The sequence below is a fragment of the Peromyscus californicus genome, unplaced genomic scaffold (assembly GCF_007827085.1).
Source record: "Peromyscus californicus insignis strain IS unplaced genomic scaffold, ASM782708v3 Scaffold_16__1_contigs__length_79575227, whole genome shotgun sequence".
Lineage (NCBI taxonomy): Eukaryota > Metazoa > Chordata > Mammalia > Rodentia > Cricetidae > Peromyscus > Peromyscus californicus.
In genome coordinates this window covers 12,258,911-12,279,443 of record NW_026294458.1, presented here as the reverse complement: position 1 = coordinate 12,279,443, position 20,533 = coordinate 12,258,911, and the positions used below count along the sequence as shown (strand labels likewise).

The 20,533-nt window shown below is 45.6% G+C and overlaps 1 protein-coding gene across 24 annotated transcripts in view; it reads left to right on the top strand.

Moving 5' to 3' along the window:
• The window catches only part of Kalrn (kalirin RhoGEF kinase), a 612,231-nt gene that overhangs the window by 412,475 nt on the left and 179,223 nt on the right, over positions 1-20,533 (top strand). For 8 of the 24 annotated variants that reach the window (XM_052740416.1, XM_052740413.1, XM_052740417.1 and 5 more), the window contains exon 34: positions 18,751-20,179. The exons of the other annotated variants lie outside the window; for them this stretch is intronic. In XM_052740416.1, coding sequence (XP_052596376.1) covers positions 18,751-18,813 — 63 coding nt within the window. In that variant the 3' untranslated portion in view covers positions 18,814-20,179. Of the gene's footprint in view, positions 1-18,750; positions 20,180-20,533 lie in introns of those variants that run through there. 24 annotated transcript variants of the gene reach the window in all.

The following is a 20,533-nucleotide window of genomic DNA, read 5'->3' as shown; positions in this document are numbered from 1 at the left end:
CTCTCAGCTGCTAACCCCTCTCCCAGGATCCTGACACAGACAGAAACCCCGGTGCGAGGGTCATTTGTCTATTTGGTTTCTTGCTGGCAAGGTAGATGAGGCTAGACTACACCCTTCATGGCAGGCCTTTTATTACGAATGAGGGATGCTAGAACTTAAACTTTTCTCTAAGTAAAATGGAGGGTCCTCTGAGTGACTCACCAAAGCACATTTTAGTGGTCAGTGTTAAAGCAGGAATTAGGGCTCAGACCCAATCAGTGTCACGCCTTCCTCTCACTCTAGAAGCCGGAGCATTGAACTCTCGGTGCTGAGGGAACCCAGCAGGGTGTTCTTACTACACATGCCACACACAGACCAGACACCTATTCCTGTCAAAGCACCTGCCATGTGCCACACTATGTGCTGGTTACTGTGGAGAGACGTGCACTGTCTGTTGAGTGTGAATCCCGTCCGTGCAATTTCTTGTTTTCCTGTTGTCTCTCTAGCCAGGCCATTGGTCCCCCGTGAGGACATGGGCTGTGTCTGTCTGTTCCACTGCTATACTCCTGGCATGCAGCGTATGTCAAGGCTCAGGAGTTATTTGTGAAATCAATGATGAATATAGGTACATACTGTTAGGTCTCAGGGAATTGAGGACTAAGAGGCCACTAAAAACAGTTTTCCAAAAGCATCCAAGTATACAAAAAAAACCAAACAAGTATATATATATATATTTTTTTAAGATATTAAATAACCATGGGAGGTTTGAGCAGAAAGCTTAATAAGCTGGACTACTTGCCCTCTTGGGAGCATCAGCCCCCAGCCACCTTCTCTGGCCCTAGGAGATAAGCAAAAGGTGAGATGATCAATTCTGTTCCATATATGAAGCCTGGGAAAACCACTTGTCTTCAAAGAAAAATAGTAACAGCCTGCTGATGACTATGCACTATCCTTTCAAATGTTCTCACCCTGCTCCCAACCCAGCAGTGAGGACAAGGCAGCCATGTGACCCTGGGGCCTGCTTCTCCCTCCAGCAGTGAAATCATTCACTGATATCTTGAATTCATAGGTCCAATTCCTTCCACCTCTCCTAGGAGACCAGAGGAGCCTGGTTTCCAGGTAACCAGATAAAAGACTCTGGATAGACTCAGGTAAACTGATCATAGTCAACAGAAGGGTAAATGGTGATGGCTTTAGGGAGAGGTCAGGGGAGAGACACCTCACAGAAATCAGTTGTCCCAGCTGTAGGGCCCTGGGGAGCCCACTTAGGGCAGAGGCACCGCCCTCCCCCCTCACCTGCCGTGCTTGTATACTGTAGGATGATGGAAAGCATTTGAACATGGCTGGATGAATCCCAGCTCCAACATCACTCTGTCCCCTTGCCTAGGTTATGACACCTTAGTTTTCTCAGTTTCCCCATCTAGTAACTATGGGAATGATTCTATCTCACAAAGTCATTGGGAAGAACAAGTGGTATATGTCTACTTGGTGGCTTTCAGTAGTATGGTATGAATGTGATGCTTCAGCAGCCTGGAAGGAACCTCATGAGTTCTTGAGCAGAGTTCCAACCTCCAGTTTCATGATTTCAGCGACCATCAGAGCTTCTTACCTCTGTTGGTCCTAAAGTGAAGTGGCTTCTTCAGTTTACCTGTCTGTAAACAGAGCAGCCCTTTCCATGTTAGTAACCTCTAGACTCTTCAGGCCCAAATGTTTGTTGCTAGACTCTTCAGGCATAGATGTTGTTGACTCATGGGTTGGTTTATTATTAGTGGATTATGATCTCCTTCTGTCTGACATTGAATGATCAAAGTTTTCTACTTTTGAACAATGGTAGATCCTTGGGCTGTAGGTATTTAGAGACACTCATCATTTTTCTAGTCTTTGAAGGTTATATTAGAAGTTTTCAGTTTCTCCAGCTGTTGAACATATTAATATGTTCCCAGATTATTCCATTTCCTGGCTACCTTCCTCTGGACTTCCTTCAGTGTGTAAAATCTATATAGAACAGGGTATTTAGAAGGGTAGGCAGCTTGCACATGGGATCTGACTGTGAACACATGCCCTAGGGTTGCTGCATTCAGAATTTCCCCTAAGGTGGTCATGGTGTCTAGTAGAGGATCCAGTTCATGGCTTGTTCAAGGACAGACTTAGTTAGGCAGGTGACTTAGTAACCTGAGTATAGGACAACTTTGTGTCCACTCAATTCTCTGATCTAAACCCATCCCTTTGTTCTAGCATGTTCTGAATATAAAGAACGCTATTCAACATGTTAGCTACATCTCCCAGAAAAACCTTCGGTTCCTTCCTCCTTGTTCTTGCTTTTTAGTAAGATTGAAGAAAGGCCCGTACACAGCCTCCTTCCTCACCCGCCACATGGAAACCCTCATCTAGCTCCTCTTTAAGGCCTTAAGAGATGGAAATTCTGCCTCTTTTCCATGTGCCAGAGGAGCTGGGACAGTTGCCTTAAGCTGTAAGTCTCCCCCTTAGTGAGAACATGGTTCATTATTCATAATTCTGCACTAAACCCTTGCAAAGTCGAGCTGAGCACCTCAGTAGATAAATCCCACTAATAACTCTCCCAGACTTGCTTTTGTTTGATCCTCAAATGGATCTGCATAATTAGGTTTTCCACAGGCCTCCGTTACACAAAAGTGTTATTTCTTCAGGGCAAATGGAAGTGCTTATTTCATCCCACAGTGGGCCAAACCTGTTCTGTCTAGGAATACGCTAGTGCTACCCTGAGCAGGACATCCTACCCTCAAGTCCTTCACCTTGAGTTCTGGGGCCTTGCTACCACGCATCGATTATCTAGATCCACAGAGTTCTAGTCAAGGAAGGCAGTGATGAGGTGTCAGCGAGGAAGCATCTTCTTTAATGTGATGGATGCCTGCCAGATGATTTCTAGCTGATGGTAGAAACACAGACATCTGCACTATGATGAGCCTGGTGCATGCATTGAGGGCAGGCATGGTGGATGTAGCCAATAAACATTTATTGAATTAAACATCACAGACCCATCCTAGGGGAGATACTCTCTATGCAAAAAGCACTCTTAGCCTCTGGACATGTCCACACTAGCTGAAGAGAGGGAAATTGGAATGAAATTGAACTGTGGGTGCTGTTCTCTATAAGAATAATAAGGAAAAGAGCACTTCTAAAACATCTCACGATTGGTGTGGGATTTGAATATGGAAATTAAGTAATGAGCTGGTGTGAGCCAAGATACAGCGTAGACCAAGGATGCTGGTGTGATACAGGCAATGGGGAGATACATGGAGAAGAATGGAGGTTTGGGGAGCTGACTCAAAGGTGTTAACTCCACATTATCAATTCATCGTGGTGGGTTATGACCAGGTTTATTTTAATGATTGGGAAGGAAGGCTTGAGTCGGCTGTAGTAAGGGCCCAACTAAGGAAAAAGTCAAAAGATTCCCCCAAATGTCCCGTTACTTTGATAGCAGCCGTAACATGATACCTATGACAAAGCAACCTAATCACAGAAAGAAGCCTTTTCCTTTCGAGGATAGACTCCCATGGAGTTCATTAGAAGTCCCACATTGGGAGCACGTATCAGGACATGAGGGACAAGGTGAGAGTCAGAGAGAGAACCGTGGCTTTAAGCTGATACCTATACAAGGACCTAGTTCCTGAGTTGAGGAAGATGTTTTCCCCACATTGGTATCTTGGTAAGGACATAGCCCTTGGGTTGATGTCTTGAGGGGGATGCAACCCCTGCATTCATGCATTAGTGGAGACCTAGCCGCTGTGTCGGCATAGACGGGGCCTAGCCCCAGCACTGACATACTTCCCACTGTCTTCATTCATGCACAGTTAGGACGCCTGCCTAGTCTATGCCAAGTGCTGTCCTTGATGCTGGGAGTACAGCAAAGGGTGAGGCTTTCTCCAGTTTTCATTCTTGAGTGTAGGAAAGGAGAACATCCAGAGAGAGAATAGCATCTCCATGTCCTGATGAGAGCATCACAGGTAAACATCTTGTTTATTTTCATTAGACGTAAAACTTATTCTGGATGGATAAGGGACATATCACTTAGGGGAAGGGGGAATCTCTTCCATTAAATCATTCATGAATAGAAAAACAGTAGTCTTACAAGATACAGATGGAGAAAGAGCTTCTCAAAGAATACATCCTAAGTCCAACTCCTCACATGTGGGGTCTTAACTGAGATTCCCATGCATGTTATCTATTGAAGGTATACAAGGCAGATATACATGTGATTCAGATGGTATTTGGCTCAGTCTGATCCCTCCTGAAGCTCCAGGTAGGAATCACCAACTGTGCACTGCCTGAAGCAAGGGCCTTGGTCTTTTGTGTCAGATGTGAGCTTTGAGCAGCCAGTAGACACAAGAGCTGTGGCTGCGTGGGCAAGAAAGGAGATCTAGGTAGGGTTCTGTAGCATCTACTACAGGAAGCATGTGATTTGGTAGCAAAGGGGATGGGTCCTAAGATCAGGCCTGGACTCCACGCTGACTTGCTTATGACCTAGGGTGGTCACATTACTATCACAACTCTGTGTCAAAGAGAACAGTGACTGTCTTTCCCAAGGTTCTGAAGGACCAGATGAGTTCATATCTGAAATGTGTGTGGGACTCAGGGACCCCAGGGCCCAGGGAAGGTCTCCATTCCAGATACTCAAGGCAAGAAAATAAGCAGCATGCTCCCTGAAGTTTGAAGAGGCCACAGGCTATTATCTCTAAAGAGAAAGCCAGGATGAAGACTGAGCAGTGTGAGAATAATCCCACATAATATGTTTTACTTGAGAATTCTTCAGAGCCATCAAGAGGACTACCCAAGTTGGGTTTGAGACATGTGGCCATGATAGGTATCCTGGTCAGCTATGTGCACCACCTGCTGTCCACTAACCCATAAGGACTTCTAGGGTCCCAAGCAACCCTGGGAGGAATGAACAATAGCTCTTCCATTACTCAGTCTTTGGAGTCAGTGAGCCCGAAGACTCATAAAATATCCCTACATAGAGCGAGTGATGCTGTCTCCCATTCCATAACAAAACACTTCCAACCCTCAAAAGAGATACCTGGAAAGAGTATGCAATTGTACCTCTGCCTGCCAAGGCTAGGGGTGGATGTATTGGAGCTTGACCCATGAAAGCAATGTAGTCTTGATTCTCAGGCGCCGGCACCCCCAGGCTTCAGCACATTAGATTATAATCACAGTATAAACCTCAACTAAAAGGATTCTGATTTTCCTCGATATCTTAGTCCTTCCTTATAAGATAATACCACTTCCACTTTATGATTTCAAGCCTCAAATGTGGTTTAGGTTTTTTATTTGTTTATTTTGTGTTATTTAATGTCATCTTATAGTAAAGTCCAGGGCTAGACTTGGAACTCTTCATTTTTCCCAGGCAGTTTTTTTTTTTTTTTGGTTGCTCTTTTCTGTGGCACTTGGGCAGCTGGAGGAAGGGAGATGGCAGAGGGGTCCAGGACCTTCAGGACACCTGAAGCCCCATCTCCAAGTGTTCTGTCACCTCCTGAAAGTTCCCTCTTCTCAGTGACATTTGTCACAGCATCAGTGTGGCTTCTCAGAGCCCCTGAGCAGAGTGTGAGTGAGGACTTTGTCACAGGCTCTATATAAGAAGTTCCTTGCCCAGGTGAATGGTTCCAGTCCCTGCAAAGTCCACCAGATGACAGGAAATGTACTTCACTGCCTGGGGACAATGGGCAAAAACCTCTCCTCCTGACATTATTTTAATTAATAAGTCTCCCTAGCATTCCATCGTTTAATTTATTTCCCCTGGAGAAACCCATCATCAAAACTGCCAATCACCTGAAAAAGTGAGTGTCATGAAAGGCAGGGGCTGGTAAGGACTTTGTTGAGGCCAGGCAGGTAACTGGAAGCCTTGGGGGTGCTCTGCTGGGGTCGGAACCTTTGGCTGCACTAAGTGTCTGTATTCTAGGTGGCGGCATGGCATGGTGTCCTCATTGCAGGACTGGGGAAAGTGGAGAGGTGACTGACCGATGCCTAGAGCTGTGTGTAAAGGCTGCAGGCGTTACTCGGGCCTTGTCTCATTCAGGGTGAGCCTGAAGTTTGGAATCAGAAATTTAAAGAAGAGAGCCTGGAGGTAGTGGTGCAGGTCTTAAATCCTAGCACTCAGGAGGCAGAGGCAAGCAGATCTCTGAGTTTGAGGCCAGCTAGGTTAAAGAGTGATTTCCAGGATAGCCAGGGCTACACAATAAAACCCTGTCCTGAAAAACCAAAAAGGAAGAAAAAGAAAGAAGCAAATTTAGAGAGGCTCCAGAAATCATGAAACCTTCAGTCATCAATCAACATTCTTTGCTGTTGAAAAGTAACCAAGAGACTTATTCAGAGTCACAAAGCCAGTTAATGACAGTCCCTGATATTCAAACCCGAGTTAAATCAGATTTAAAATGCTGCTTTTGTGGTGACCTTCATCGTTCAGCTCATTGATCTGCAGAAAACAAGTACCACTGCGGCCCCCTTCTTGAGCTGCTTCTGCCCTGCCCACCCCATCCCCCCCCAGGCCAGGGAATCCCCAGTCACACTGAGTAAGTTGCAGTATGGTGCTCTGGTCCATGGGAGTAGCAATGCCTATCACAGACTCTTCAATACCAAGTACTGATGACTCACATCGTGGCCTTGGTGGGCATGTGATTTCTGCCCCAGAGTCTTTCAGCCTCCCAAGAAGATTCCTGCCCAGCTCTGAGCACTCGGCAGTGAGTGCTGGGATGCAGCAGCGAGGCTGATCCCTATCTTGGAGCTGCCTGGGAGGAGCGAGTTTCCAGAACCAACTCAATCCCACTGTAGTGGTGCCAAGTTCGCACCAAGGGAAATTCTGTTTCGTTGTTGTTAGCGTTTTGGTGGAAGGCGAAAACAAATCTGAAAACAAGCCACAATGTTCAGGTGGATTAGCTGGCGACAGACCAGGGCAAACAAGACCCGAGTGAGTACACCTCCAGCCCCGCGTGTTCTGCTGGGGACAGGGAGATGGACAGATGGACAGGTGGGCACGGCTGGGAGGACAGAGTCGGAGAGGAAAGTGACAGGGTAGTACTGGAGGATTCCACAGAGTCCTGCCGGCATTCTGCTTACCTTTCCTCCTTAGGTGGGGAAGGTCTTTTCCCTCTTTTAAAAAAGGAAAAAAGAAAAGGCTGGCTTTGCTTCATGGGTGGGTAGAGCTACCTGTGGGAAGCCTGCTCTCCAGAGCTCCTGGATGAGCAGCAGTGGCTCTGGGATGGCGGTGCCTACAGTGAGCTTGTTTGACAGGTGTGAGCATTGGCCCTTGGGAAACCCCAAGCAGAAACTTTGCGCAGGGATTCAGGGCAGTGGAGGGTAGACCACACAGGCTGACTCCGGCTTGAAGGTGTGCCTTTGTGGAAGCTGATGTTCCTTCTACCTATTCAGATGTGCTGTGCTGAAGAAGAAGCACAGCCCACAGTACCTGTTGCTGTAATGTAGCATTCCAGGGGAAAGCCTCCTGGGCTGGCTCTCCCACCACTACCCTGATTCTTGACCTTGAGTTCTGGCTGAAGCATCTTGCCGGGGTTTCCCTCTCCAGCAGTTGAGTGCTATTTGATTCATAACTGTTGGCTTCTGCAACCTGTCTGTCCTGGCCACTGTGGGGGAGGGGGTCGATTTCTGTGGGTAGCATTGGAGTGAGGTCATGTGATCATTGCTGCTGGAAAGCAGGCTTGCCGAGAAAAACGAACTAATCAAAAACACCCTCTTGGGTGGATTTCTCCAAGGAGCCACAGTAAGGACATAATTTTTGCCTTGGGACATCTCCCAGGAGCAGCAGGCAACAGGTGCCCCTGAGAGGGACAGCCATCTCTGCCTTGATGACTCTCTTAAGTGAAAAATTGCTGTAAGTAGTTACAGGACCATACGGATCAGATCCTACACAGTGTCCACCCCAGCTTTCAACTGGAGCCTCTTCCCACTGCCACCTTGCTACTATGGACGTGGCCGTGTTTGTGCTGGAGCAGGTATTTCCCTGGTACAGGATGGTACTAGATTTCTGTCTCCTCCCTTGTAGAGACTGAGTGCTGAGTCTTGTGAGGGTCAAGAAGTCTCAGAGACTGTCTTTTTTAAAAATGCTATTTTGGTTCTGTTTGAAGGACAGGCTGCTGGGGAAATTCCCACTAACGCAGGACCACGCAGAAGGTCAGTGGGGAAGAGAACAGAAAACTTGGTCAAATCTGTTACCACACTAAATTGATTTTTTTAAACTCAGTGTCATTGAGTTGAGTGTCCCTGATGACCGGAACCATGGATTCACTCTATACAGGACAGTGTCTGTCCTTGCCTACAGCCTTGAGTTCACACCCAGGTGTCCTGCATGTGATGATGGGCAGCAGCCGTCCAGGGTCCCATGTGTTCCTCAGATGAGACATGCCCCGCCTGCAGGGCTTCAACGGGTTCTCAACCATCCTAAGGACGGAATGATAGAGACAGGAGATACAAGGAAACACACCAAGTCTAGATTCTGATCAAGGTGCAACTTTATTTTTCTCCAAGAGGGTTTATATAGTTTCTGCAGGGTGGGGGGAGCAAGAAGCTGTCATCTGCATAAGGTGGGGCAATCTATCAGGATGTTTGTATAGGATGTTTACAGGGTGAAAGGGTCAAGGGCTCTGCCTCAATGTCCTGTTGCTAGGCAACCTGACTGTAAGATGATCTAGTTCCCTGTCTTATGGGGGTCTGTACTTTTCCACTAACTAGAGATTCTATCCTTGTCCCTGACAGAGACAACTGTACTGACTCTTGCTTTTTGCCAGTTGCTGTAGGGAGCATCAGAGACGTTGTTGTGATGGGTGTGTCTGTTGAGATACGATTCATTCATACCAGGACAATGCTGCTTTGAAGGACAAATTTAGCCTGGGAGCCGGGAAGATTTTGACACTGAGTCAAATTCATCCTTGCCTTGAAGTTCATCTTCCTTTCTGTTCTCCTTTGTATCAATTTTGAGCCCAAAATATTAATTCTAATCCTGGATAATATGTCAGAGGGTGGTGCTTCTGAAATGTTTGTATCCAAAAAAGAATTTTATTTTGATACAGAATCAGACTTTTAAAAAAACACGTGGGAATTATGAAGAAGTTTCCCACATCATCTGTCCCTAAACCATTTTATGTTTCTTCTTGCTCAGCTAATCCAACCTGTTTCCTTTAATAGGATAGACTCTGGGGCTTTTCAATGAACTATTGAGGCATTAGTGCACTTGCAGTGCAAATTTCATATATTCTTCTAGAGACCTTCCTTTAAAATATAAAACCTTATACATGTATTTATTCTTTATTTTGTTATTCTTTATAAAAACAACTGTCAGGCTGTTAAGGTGGCTCAGTAGGTAAGGATGCTTGCTGCCACGCCCAAGGACCTAGACTCAATGCCTGGACCCCACGTGGTAGAAGGAGAGAGGGGATGGACTCCTACAAGTTGTTCTCTGACCTCCATGTGTATGCCATGTCATGTACATGCATAAATAAATAAATGTAAAACACATTCAGACAGAGGTAGCACATAGCAGGTACTAGTTTCTGTTTTTCCATATAATAAATCTGAAAACTCTTCTCACAGCAGGATGTGGAGCCGCTTCCTTTTTGATGGTGGCACACCCAATTACTACAAACTTGTCTTCTATTGATGGGAATGCAGGATATTTCCAATCTGTTGCCAGTGCTAACGAGGTTATAATTAATAACCTTGTCCAAATACCATTTTTCATATTTGTGAATACATTAACAAGTTACCTCCCTAGAAGTAGAATTCCTGCATCAAAGAGAATATACATTTTAAATTTTGAGAGGAATGTAAAATAACTCTGCCCAGCTGTTACCTGGACCCGTACCCCACCCCCCCAGTTGTGCATGTGAGTCCTGGTTCCCCCACAGAGCCTCAAACTGTCACCAAGATCATAGTCTCCAATCAGTCAGATGCTTTCAAATAATCTTTATTCGTTTTGTTCTTCCACGGTGCATTTGGCCACCAAGGTTGCATCTGGTTTTTTTCTAATATTTTTATTGAAACATGTAATAGTGAATCTGTATAAGTACACATGAGAGTTATGGGCTTTTCTGATTATTATTTATAAACTTATTTTTATAGGATGCATTCCTAATTATAAACATCTGATTTATAGTAAACTTTAAAATGTTTCCAAATGTGAACTATGTGTACTAAAATCCACAACACAACTGAAGACGTGAGTGAATAAGTTAAAATAAGCAGATATCAATCATGCAGATGGTGAAGTAGAACGCCACCCATTTCCCAGAATCCCCCATGTGCCCTCATGGACACAGCCCTAAGTTTCTTGCCCAAGGGGTGACCATACCCCTCACATTCATAATATCTTAATTTATAGCCTCACCGCCTATATAAGTGCCCCTTAGTAATAGTTTCACTGTGACTAGTAACGTAGTTTTCCTGACTAGAATCAGAGCCTGTATTCTTTTCTGTTTTAATTCTGTCACTTCCTGTTGTTTCATGGGATCCATCCGTGCTGATGTGTAGAGCTCTTCATTGCTGTGTCGTATGCTGTCTTGTGAATAGACCAGACTCTATCCATTCTTTGCACGGAACGTTGAGGCTATTTCCAGTCATTCTGCTGTGAGGATCCTTACTGCGTATACCCTGGCCTACACAGTTCAGCTTTTCTAGCGTGTCAAACTAGGAACAGAACTTCTAGGTGGTAGGTTGTGCCCATGTCTCTTGAGCCAAATTACATTCCTACCTCTGTGCAGAGGACTTTCAATGGTCCTGCTTTCCTGTGTGGTCTGCTGGGCTGTGGGAACCCTAGCTTCTGATGTTAAGTTGTGTCTCTCTGATTCCTCATGGGACTGCACATTTTCGCACATCTTCCTAGGCCTTGAATTCTCTCCTTCCCAAAGACTCGAACCAAGCTTTACCTATGTGTCTAGTAGGCTGCTTGGAGGTTTGTGGGTTTTTCTTAATTCAATAGTAGGAGTATACTTACTCTACTTATTAATCCATGTGGTTATCTATAATGTAAGTATCTGTTCTCAGTCTATGGCTTGTCTTCCTATTCTCTGTTGTGCATCCTGATAAGCATATAATTTGATTTTTAAGGCAATACACTGATAAGTTAGAGCATCATGAGATGTGACAAAAAGCATTTTTTACATTTAATATTTCACACTAGCTACCATTTATGTGTGCACAGAGGAACTACCAATATGAAGACTTAACACATGCTACAGGTTTCTAAATTCTAAACAGTAAGAGCTAGTAAATCATTTCCAGTGCATTCATGTTATACCTTATACTATTATAATACACTAGACATGTAGTAGAGTTATAGCAATGAAACTTGCTGGAATAAAGATGATAGATACGATGAGTTTGTCACTTAGCTGTCCAACAGATAGATATGAGATATGGGGAAGAAGTATGGCATGACAAAACTAAGCATCTGTGCCCACAATACGCCTCTGCAAGCTCGATTTTATAGACAGCCTTTTGATTTTCATCTTCAATTCCTTTACATACAGGAGGACTGAGTTACTTCTGTATGTTGTTACAAAGGCCAAGCAACTGGCATTGAGGAGAATACAGGAAAGCCAGACTTGACAGAGGAATTCATTCCAACACTGTTGTCTGCTGTTAGGCTTGGTGCCTGTCACTCTCAGGAATTACCTAAGAATCCGTGAGGTCATGTGATTGGTTTCTCCACCAGACTTTAAGTCCACAAGGACAAACCATGTCTGTCACATTCCCTCACTGCATTAGCAAATCTTAACAGTGCTAATTCACAGAAGGCTCTTGATCAACATTCCTTAAATAGACAAATGGAGAGTGGACATATGAAGGCAAGGTGATGTGTTTGGCATTGTGGGCAGAGTCCTAACATTAAAGCTTCTAATGTGGGATGATCAGAGATGGTTCCACATTCAACTTTCCTAACTAGACCGTACTGTGGCAGTGAAGATGTTGTTGTGGGAGAGAAGGTCATTCCACATAGGATAACTTGGGCAAGGAGAGTCAGTTTGCTTGGCTGAAGTTTGGGGTTTATGCGCTGAGTTAAGGAAAAGAAATGATAGGTCGGGGAGATCATGGCAGGTGCTGACCACCATCTGTTTAGACTTTTCTGCGCAGCATCCAAGAAACATGGCTCTTTTAGTGTAGCGGCGACAGAACTGCCTTTATCTTCCTGCGGCCTCAGCAAGAGTTCTGCTGTTAACCCAGCACATTCGTTGACTCTTCTCTGTACTCACTACAGCGTTCAGCTCATCACCTCCTCTCCCTCCTATTGTCAAACGCCTCCTTTCCCCTGCCGTAGAACACACATCACTCCGTGCTCTGACGACCTACAGCTGGATTTCTCTGCTCCTGATTCTTCTTTGTATCTCTCCCGCCTTCCTCCATATTTTTGTTATTTCACTTCTAACGCCCATAACAAAAAATCTGAACCAGTATCTCTGAAGTGACTTCACTCCGCTGCTATTCATCATTCACCACATTTTCTTTCTGAGTACCTACTACGTGCTGTGTGCTCAGAGGTGCAGTGGTAAGACGAAAACACTCTCGGACCCCACAAACACTGCACTCAGCTAAACACTCAGAAAACCAGGAGGCAGGTGTGCACTCACAGGGATCACCGTGCACACGAGCACCAGTGGATGTGTGTGACTCCATGTCTTGCCCTTCCTTAGTCTCAGCACCAATCATTTCCTTTTTCTTCAACCCAGTTTACTGGTGTGACTTCTGGATTGGGGGCAGAAGCAGCGTCCCCAATTTTTCCAGGCCCCCCGGTTTGTGACTGTCAGTGCATTGTTGGCCCAGTCTCTGATAGCCAGTGTGCTACCAAGTCCTGTGGGTGGGTGATTCCCTCTGACTGTCCTGCAGCCACCGTGGAAGGTCTGTCCCTGAGCCTGGCTTCACACCATCGTGTAATATAGAATGTTTGTCCCTGGGTGTGTCAGGAACAGAAGCATGCCTCTCAACCGTAGCAGCACACCCCCACACACACCCAGGCCTTATACTGCCCAACACTTGCAGTGCTGGCCTCCTGTCCAGCCCCTCCCCTGCTCCCCCAGCTCTCTGCAGACCTCTCCTCTCCGGTGTATGCCATCATCTTTACTCATTTTATTCACTCATGTCTTTTGTCTACCGATCTATGTACTGCCTCCCTATACCTTCAAGTTAGTTTCCTGTCCCAATAGACAAGTCTGTGACCTTGAGAAGAATCCTGTTAAGGTGCATCCTCTTTGCTGTTGGACTGATTCCTGGCATTCCTGCCTCAGCACTCTGAGACAGTATCTTCCTCTTCCTCTGTTCACTGCTGTTTCTCACCCACTGAATCACCAGGTCCTCGAAGACAGGGTCGTGGTTGGTACCTAGCGTTGCCTCCAGCACACAGAGGTGAGGAAGACAGCCACAGGAATGCTCAGAAAGAATGGCGTGCTTTGTCTGGGTATCTTCTACTTGTCTGTATTTATGAACTGGTGTGTTTTCAAATATATTTTCCACATGCCTGAGAGGCGTTTGCTGTGTGGTTTAGGACAAGGGTCATTCTGATCTCCCCCTGGTCATCAGGTCTCTGACATTACACAGTGATGAATGATGACTGTGGTTGGCACAGGTGAAGGAAGGGCTACCAGAGCTGAGGTACTTTTCCTTCTCATCTGCTTTGAGACCTCTTTTCTCTTAATATGAAAGACTAATCTTGCTGCTGAACACAAAAGGGCACCGTGTGTGTACATATGTTTGTACATATTTTTGTGCTTATATGTCCATATACACATATATGTGTCTATATACACATGTATACATATATGTATATATGAAGGAAATATACCAAAATATAAATTATGGTTATTTCTAGTAGGTGGCTTTTTATATTTCTCTACAATATAAATTATATTTCTCTACACCTCTATCCCTTGCCTGTCTCCTCCCCGCAGGCTGTGGGATGGAGAGCCCTAAGCTCAGTACTTTTATTAACAACAACGAAATCCCTACTAGACATTGCTTTTTTAAAGGATAGGAAGAGCTAAGGTTATTAACTGGATGCTAGAGTCTATCCTCTATAGGCCCCCAGATGCCTAGTGGGAAACAGTTCTTGGCCTCTCATTGGTGTCTCAAGGTTTGAAAAAAATGACCAGAGAGTGAATTTAGCTAATTTGCACGTGGGCCAAAGTTAGGAGCAGAGGAACTGGCGACTTTGGTTGTAAAGGTCCAGAGCCTTGGAGTGTGCTGGGAAAGAGAAGGGAAAATCCAGAGGCAGGGTGTCAGGGTGAGAAAGGCCTGATGTCTTCTTCACCAAGTTCTTTTATGTAGAGATGGGAGGGAAAGGCAAGGCGGATCCTGGAACATAGACGTACATGTAGAGATTTCACACAAAGAAAGTCCCTGGAGAGAGAGGAAGCCCCAGTCAGGCTTGTTTTTAATCCCTGGTGATTTGGAAAGGAAGGGTTCCCAGAGCAACCCCAAGTGGCACAGAAGACTCCTTGTAGAGGCCACCTCATGGACATCAGAGTTTGTGAGAGGCAGGAGTTGGTCTCAAGGTCAAGGACCTTCCACACACACAATCCCTTCCTCCTCAGCTACAGTCAAGGGCAGAGGGAGAGTTTCCTGATAAACCTGAAACCATAAAGTTACATTGGGCAAACATTTTCAAGGATATCCCCACACTGTCCAGGTTCAGAGTTCAATCAGAGCACTCCCTGACGAGACGTTGAAATGGACAAGGCAAAGGTGGGGAGCTTGGATGCTGCTGGCGGTGGCAGGCTTCCTTCTGGAAGGGGCACCTGGCCTGCCCTTGGCAAGGTACCTCACATAGGGACCTACCAACACTGCCTAGTCAGTCACCCCACACCTGCATCCCTTGCCTGTCTCCTCCCCGCAGGATGTGGGATGGAGAGCCCTGAGCTCAGTGTGCAGCAAATGCACCTTAGCTCCCAGCAGCCCTTAAAGCAGAGTAGCATACATGAAGGAGCAAAACAAGATGCTGCAAAAATTAATCCTTGAGAAAAGTTTGATCTAAAAGTATGTTTTATGGTACTGATGTTTTCTCTCTGTGAACTATTCAATATCCCACCCCCCACTGTGTGTCTCAGTTTTTAACTCTGATGACTACAGCAAGTAGAATTTCCAGTCTGGGTTCTGGTTTGAAACTTGAGGTGGAAAAAAAATATTTTCATGAGCCAGTTATGGTATTTACAGAGTTTCCTGGGTATAATGGAAGGATACAGACAGAGCACACATAGTCCCTACTCAAGGCAAAAATCCCCTCCCCATCTAATGGGGCAGATGCCGTCCTTTGCCTGAGAAGTCACTGATCTCACTGGGCAGGCAGAGAAAAGCACACAGGCTGCCTGCAAGAAAGGCAGTCCAGAGACTGACCACTGGCCCCTGCCTTTGTGCCTAAGCCCCTAACATGATGAACCTCCTGGTCTTCAAGGTATGTATCATTCTCCTCATTTTGCAGATGACAGATTTTTAGAGACATGTCACGTGGGGAGTAAATAACGCACTCAGAGTCATACAACCAGAAAGAATAGAGCTGAATTTTGAATCTTGTTTCCCTATACACATGGCCTCCCACAGGCAAAGCCCAGTAAAGAAAACCACTGCATGATGCAGGCATAATACCCAAAGCACCATTTGGCTCCAATAGTATAAATACTATTATCCCCCACTCCTGATGAACAGAACGGAACACGCCTGAATTCAAAAGCCAAGAATGTCCCATGTTTTGTGTATTGTGTGTGTCATTTGCTCACTATTCCTGTGCCCAAGAGAGCATGGCATGACTTAGGGACAAGAGGAGGCTGATTATTATCTTAGCCGCATCTCTGCCTTCGAGGCTTCCTAATCCGTCAGGATGAAGCCTTGGTAACATTCAGTCAGATAAGTTACAGAAGAGAACACCACTGGCAATTTCCAGTTAAGATTCACTTAACAGCCTGTTACAGAATAGCTGTGGTGGTTCTTTGTGGAACACGAATGCGCATAAAGTTATCACCTAAATAAATACGTTCTTCGTCTGTGGCTGTTTTTATCTCGCTGGATGTCTAGCCTTATCTCCCATGTACACAGTGACTGCAGAACATCTCACTATGCCTCAGGGAGCTTTATTATGAGAGTCAAATATTAGAACATGGCTTACAGTATGTTAAGTGCAAGATTTATATAAGCCAACTATACCTGGGTAGTGGGAGACAAGGAAATCTCAACATAACCCCTCCCCCCACCAAATGCTGAGCAAATCTGGTTGATAAAAGTCACAGGCCTATAAAAAGAGTCTCCTTGATTCTTACCCTTTATGGAAAAGGCCAGAGATAAGTGTTTCTGGACACATACTGGAAGATGCCAAATACAGCCAAAGTGTTGCCAACTCAGGGTCCAGAAGATGAGCAGTTGCAACATAGAAAAGACCTTAGTACTGAGGACTCAGAGGACTCTCACGGTCACCAGGGGAGTATTTCTAACCCCTGGCCTTGTATTTGTGCAAGTACAAGAAAAGTACACAGAAAGCCAAAGGCGTGGGCTAATTGGATGTGAGCTTATTAGAAATTCTAAGGTGACAGCTATTTTTTCCAATAGGAAAGATCAATAGCATTTTATTCCTCCACTGAAAACATTTTTTCCCTCCAGTACGACCATTAGGTCAGATTTTTTTGTAAGTCAGATCAACAGGCTCATGAATAGCTGTCATTTTAACAATTAAAAGCTATGCAGCTGGGCATTGTAGTACACACTCGTGATCCCACCACTTGGGAAACAGAGGCCAGATTGTGAGTTTGGAGTCAGCCTGGGCTACATGGTGAGAGCTTTTCTCACAACAACAAAAAGTTAAAAGCCATGCCTTTCTGTCATCAGTCTGTTGGCATGCCTGTAGGTATATCCAATCACGTCTTCCAGGACAGGCGTGTGAATTTCTCGGGAGTCTAAGGATACCATGTATTTAGTGTCTCTACATGGGTTTTATTTATTACATCAAACTGTCTTCAAATAGATTTGCAGGTGCACAGAGCCAATCACAATGGGAGGTTGAAAGGGATTTTCTATAGAACCTAATGAATATATATAATAAAGTTACTCAGGCCACTTCCAGTTTGGTCTCAGAGTGTAAGAGAGACACGTATGTGAGGGATACGTTAGACTCAACATCATACAAATGTCCAGTCATCATTTAATAGACGGGGCTAGTGGTTAAGGACAGCTTTGAAGTCAAACAAACCTCGATTCAGAGCTCACCCCACCCATCATCCACTTGCCGGTTGTGTGATCCTGGGCAGGACCTCTCCGGGCCTCTGCCTGCAAACTGAGGACAATCACACTGACCCCCATAAGCCTGTGACACAGGTATGTGTTGTGATGCATGGAAACACTCAGCACTTAGGCGCATGAGAGATTTAAAATCTTATAAACTGTTAGTAACAGTAACTAGGGAGCAGCAGAATGCATAATTCGGTATTTATAAAACTATCCAATTCTACCAGTGAGACAAATTCTACAGACCATATAGCCCATGTAGTAAGAAGCCTAGGAGCAGCAGCAAACAGGGTCTGAGACTATCTATCAAGTGAGCACCGCTGACATGTGCCCCCTCCCTTGTTCATAGTAGGGTGGCATTAGACTGAGGGAAACGTGCTTTCCAATTCTTGAACCCCTCTAACTGTAGAGCGGTAACTGAATTGGGCGCATGAGGGCCTTGCCTGTGAGTGACTTCACATGTGCGTTTAGACAGCTCCTGGCTCTCTTGCCAATCTCTTCTCCCTCTACCATCTGGAATGTCTCCCACCTTCTCTGTGCTCAGGGCAGCTAGAATAAATGCCATTCAGCCCGCTGCTCGAGTCTCCTCTGCTTAGCTGAAAGTCTGGCTGGGAGAGTTTCCAGCTGGATTTCTCATTTCTGTGTGGTAGGTGAGAGGAAGCCTTTGACTCCATGGTGCGAGCCCCAGACAAACCTAAAGTCATACTCGGCTGACGCTGCATTTTTCCCTAGGATCCACCGCCATTTAGAATATTTCACTCTTCCAGTGACTGCTAGAAGAATGTCATTTTTCTTAGGGAAACAATAATCCATATATTGTTTCACATAGATGCTGTGTCTCCAATCTGCCCAGACTCACTAGCCCACTTAGTAATTCACTCCCTCAGACAGCCTTACAGTATGCCCAAACTGGCCCCTGACCATAGGAAAACTACTGTCATGGAATCTGGCCACACAAAACTCACAAACTTCAAGCCCATTACTGCCAAGCATCTACAGGGATGAGTAAACTTTTCTGTATTTCTCTCTCTCTCAATTAAATGTTACAGCTAGGCTCGGTAGGGAAGGAGACCCTGAGAGAGGTTACGAAGAGTCTAACAAGGGTACTGAATGAACACAAATGAGCAGCCAGTAGGACCTGTCATTACCGCACCCCTGTTGATGTCATTCCTACTGCTCCTGTTATGTGTGTGTCCGAGATGCTGGGAGGGCACCGCAGGACTGGTCTGGGGGGGGTCTCATGAGTTAAAAGGAGATGGATTTGAGTTCTGGCAACAAGTGGCCAGTCAGTGATCCTCATCTGGATCCTGGACCTGCTTGGATTCTTCTGAACCTTCAGACCAAGGGATGTCTTACCCAGCTCTGCTTTCCTCTCTGCTCTCTTCTGAACGAATGGTTATCTCTGTGCATTGGGTTACTAGGAGTAGGTCGCTCTGATGATGTAACACTGTTTTCTATAAAGGGCGATGGGATCTCATGCAGATTTTTGCAAAGTCATATGCAAATCACAGAGCCCAGCCCTTTTCTTAACAGGATGGCAACCTTGTTCCTCGGTGGCACCTGGGACCTGGAGATCCTTTCTCCACTTACGTTTAGCGCGCAGCCTGGGACTTGTCCCTGCAGCTCACCGGGTTAGCCGTGGCGCCGTTGGGATCTCCCACCAGGACTCCAGTCACCCAACTCTCTTGAGACTGCTCTGGCAGGGCTGGTATGGGGTGCAGCCTTTGCTCAGAGGGCAACATGTTCCAAGCAAAATCTGCCCGCCTGGGCCATGGGCTCACCCTGGGCCTCCCTCCTTCTCTCCTGGGTGCAATTATGAGGTTGCCGAGCTTCGATCCAAAGTCCAAAATGGTGGGGCAGCAGGGACTTCAAGAGGCCCCAGGGCCCCATGTGCTTCCCCCAGCTCCCAACCTGAGCCCCAGGGATCCCCCTCCATCCGACCCTCACTGCCCAAAAAGTCTGCAACTCCAATTGACAGAGTAGCTAAAGGGGTAGGTACATTCAGCTTTGAGTTTCTCTTCAGGTTGACATTTCTGTGAACAGTGCCCCACCTTTAATCTGGAAAAGGCCATCTTTCTACTGTAACTTATCTCCTCTACATCATGAGAATGAGGTGGGGGGCTTGAGATACAGATGGTGAGGGTCAAATCCAGCCTTTCCCAAATGCTGGCAGCAGCCACCTCCCTCCACACATTCTGTTTGATACAGCGTCCTCTCCACTCCTGTCTGAGGTCTCTGGGGGAAGACCACCCTTCCGGTCCCATTTACCTCGAGTGATCCTGTTGGGTGGGGTGGGAAACATGAAAGACCTAAATGAAGCCAACTGACCACATGTTGATAACTGTTGACACTAGGTGATAGGTACATGGTCTTCATTATACTATTCTCACTTTTGTATATGTTTGCAATTTTTCATAATAAATTTTTTTAACGTCCTCCATAACATTCTAGAAAGAACCCTAACAAAATTTCATGGACACCCCCCCCCCCCCCGACCAAGGCAAGAGGCAGGGATGATTCCATTTCATATAAATATATATAAATGTATATATATATAAAAAACACTCATTTTCTAACCTTTTTTAAAGGCCCACTGCTTTATTTTCAATAGACTAAACCTTATTTCTAAGAGGTCCCGAAGTTGGGCTCACTTCCCAGGCTGGGTGATGGGGAGGGCAGGGAAGAGGGGCCTTCAAAGTTTACACTTCCATGTGTCTCACACTCTTGCTGTGAGAAAGTGACTTGTTCAGTGTTCTGAACTTTGCGAAGGGTATGTGCTCGCAATGCAAAGTGTCATTCTCTGGAATCGCACCTGGCTCAGGAAAGGATTGTCTTTGTACTTGAACTTAAATCCAATGGAGAACCTTAACACGGGCATTTGCATGACTGGGAACTGCTGCTGTCTTTTTTTCCATATGTCTCTTTCTTGGATGTGTTCTAATAAAATGATTCTAAAGCTGTTGATATATAGTGATTTATAAATAATTTCTGTTGAGCTTGGAGGCCCTTAGATTCACTGCCTTCCCACTTTCTGGAAAGACCTGTCACACTGAGGACAGATGCCTAGAGTGTGTCTGTCTCTATTTCATGAAGGGGGCACCATTGACATTGCAGTCATTAATCAGGATCATAGCAACCACAGCCATTTGAATTTTCTGATTTCCTAGCAACAGAACTTGTTTTCCAGAACAAAGATGAATGACCATCTGTAGATGAGAGTATGGGGGAAAGGCAGAAGGGGCGGGGCCGAGTCAGGAGTACAATTCACTCTACCAGGGAGGAGGGACTGAGGGAGAGAGAAAAGTGGAAGGAAAGA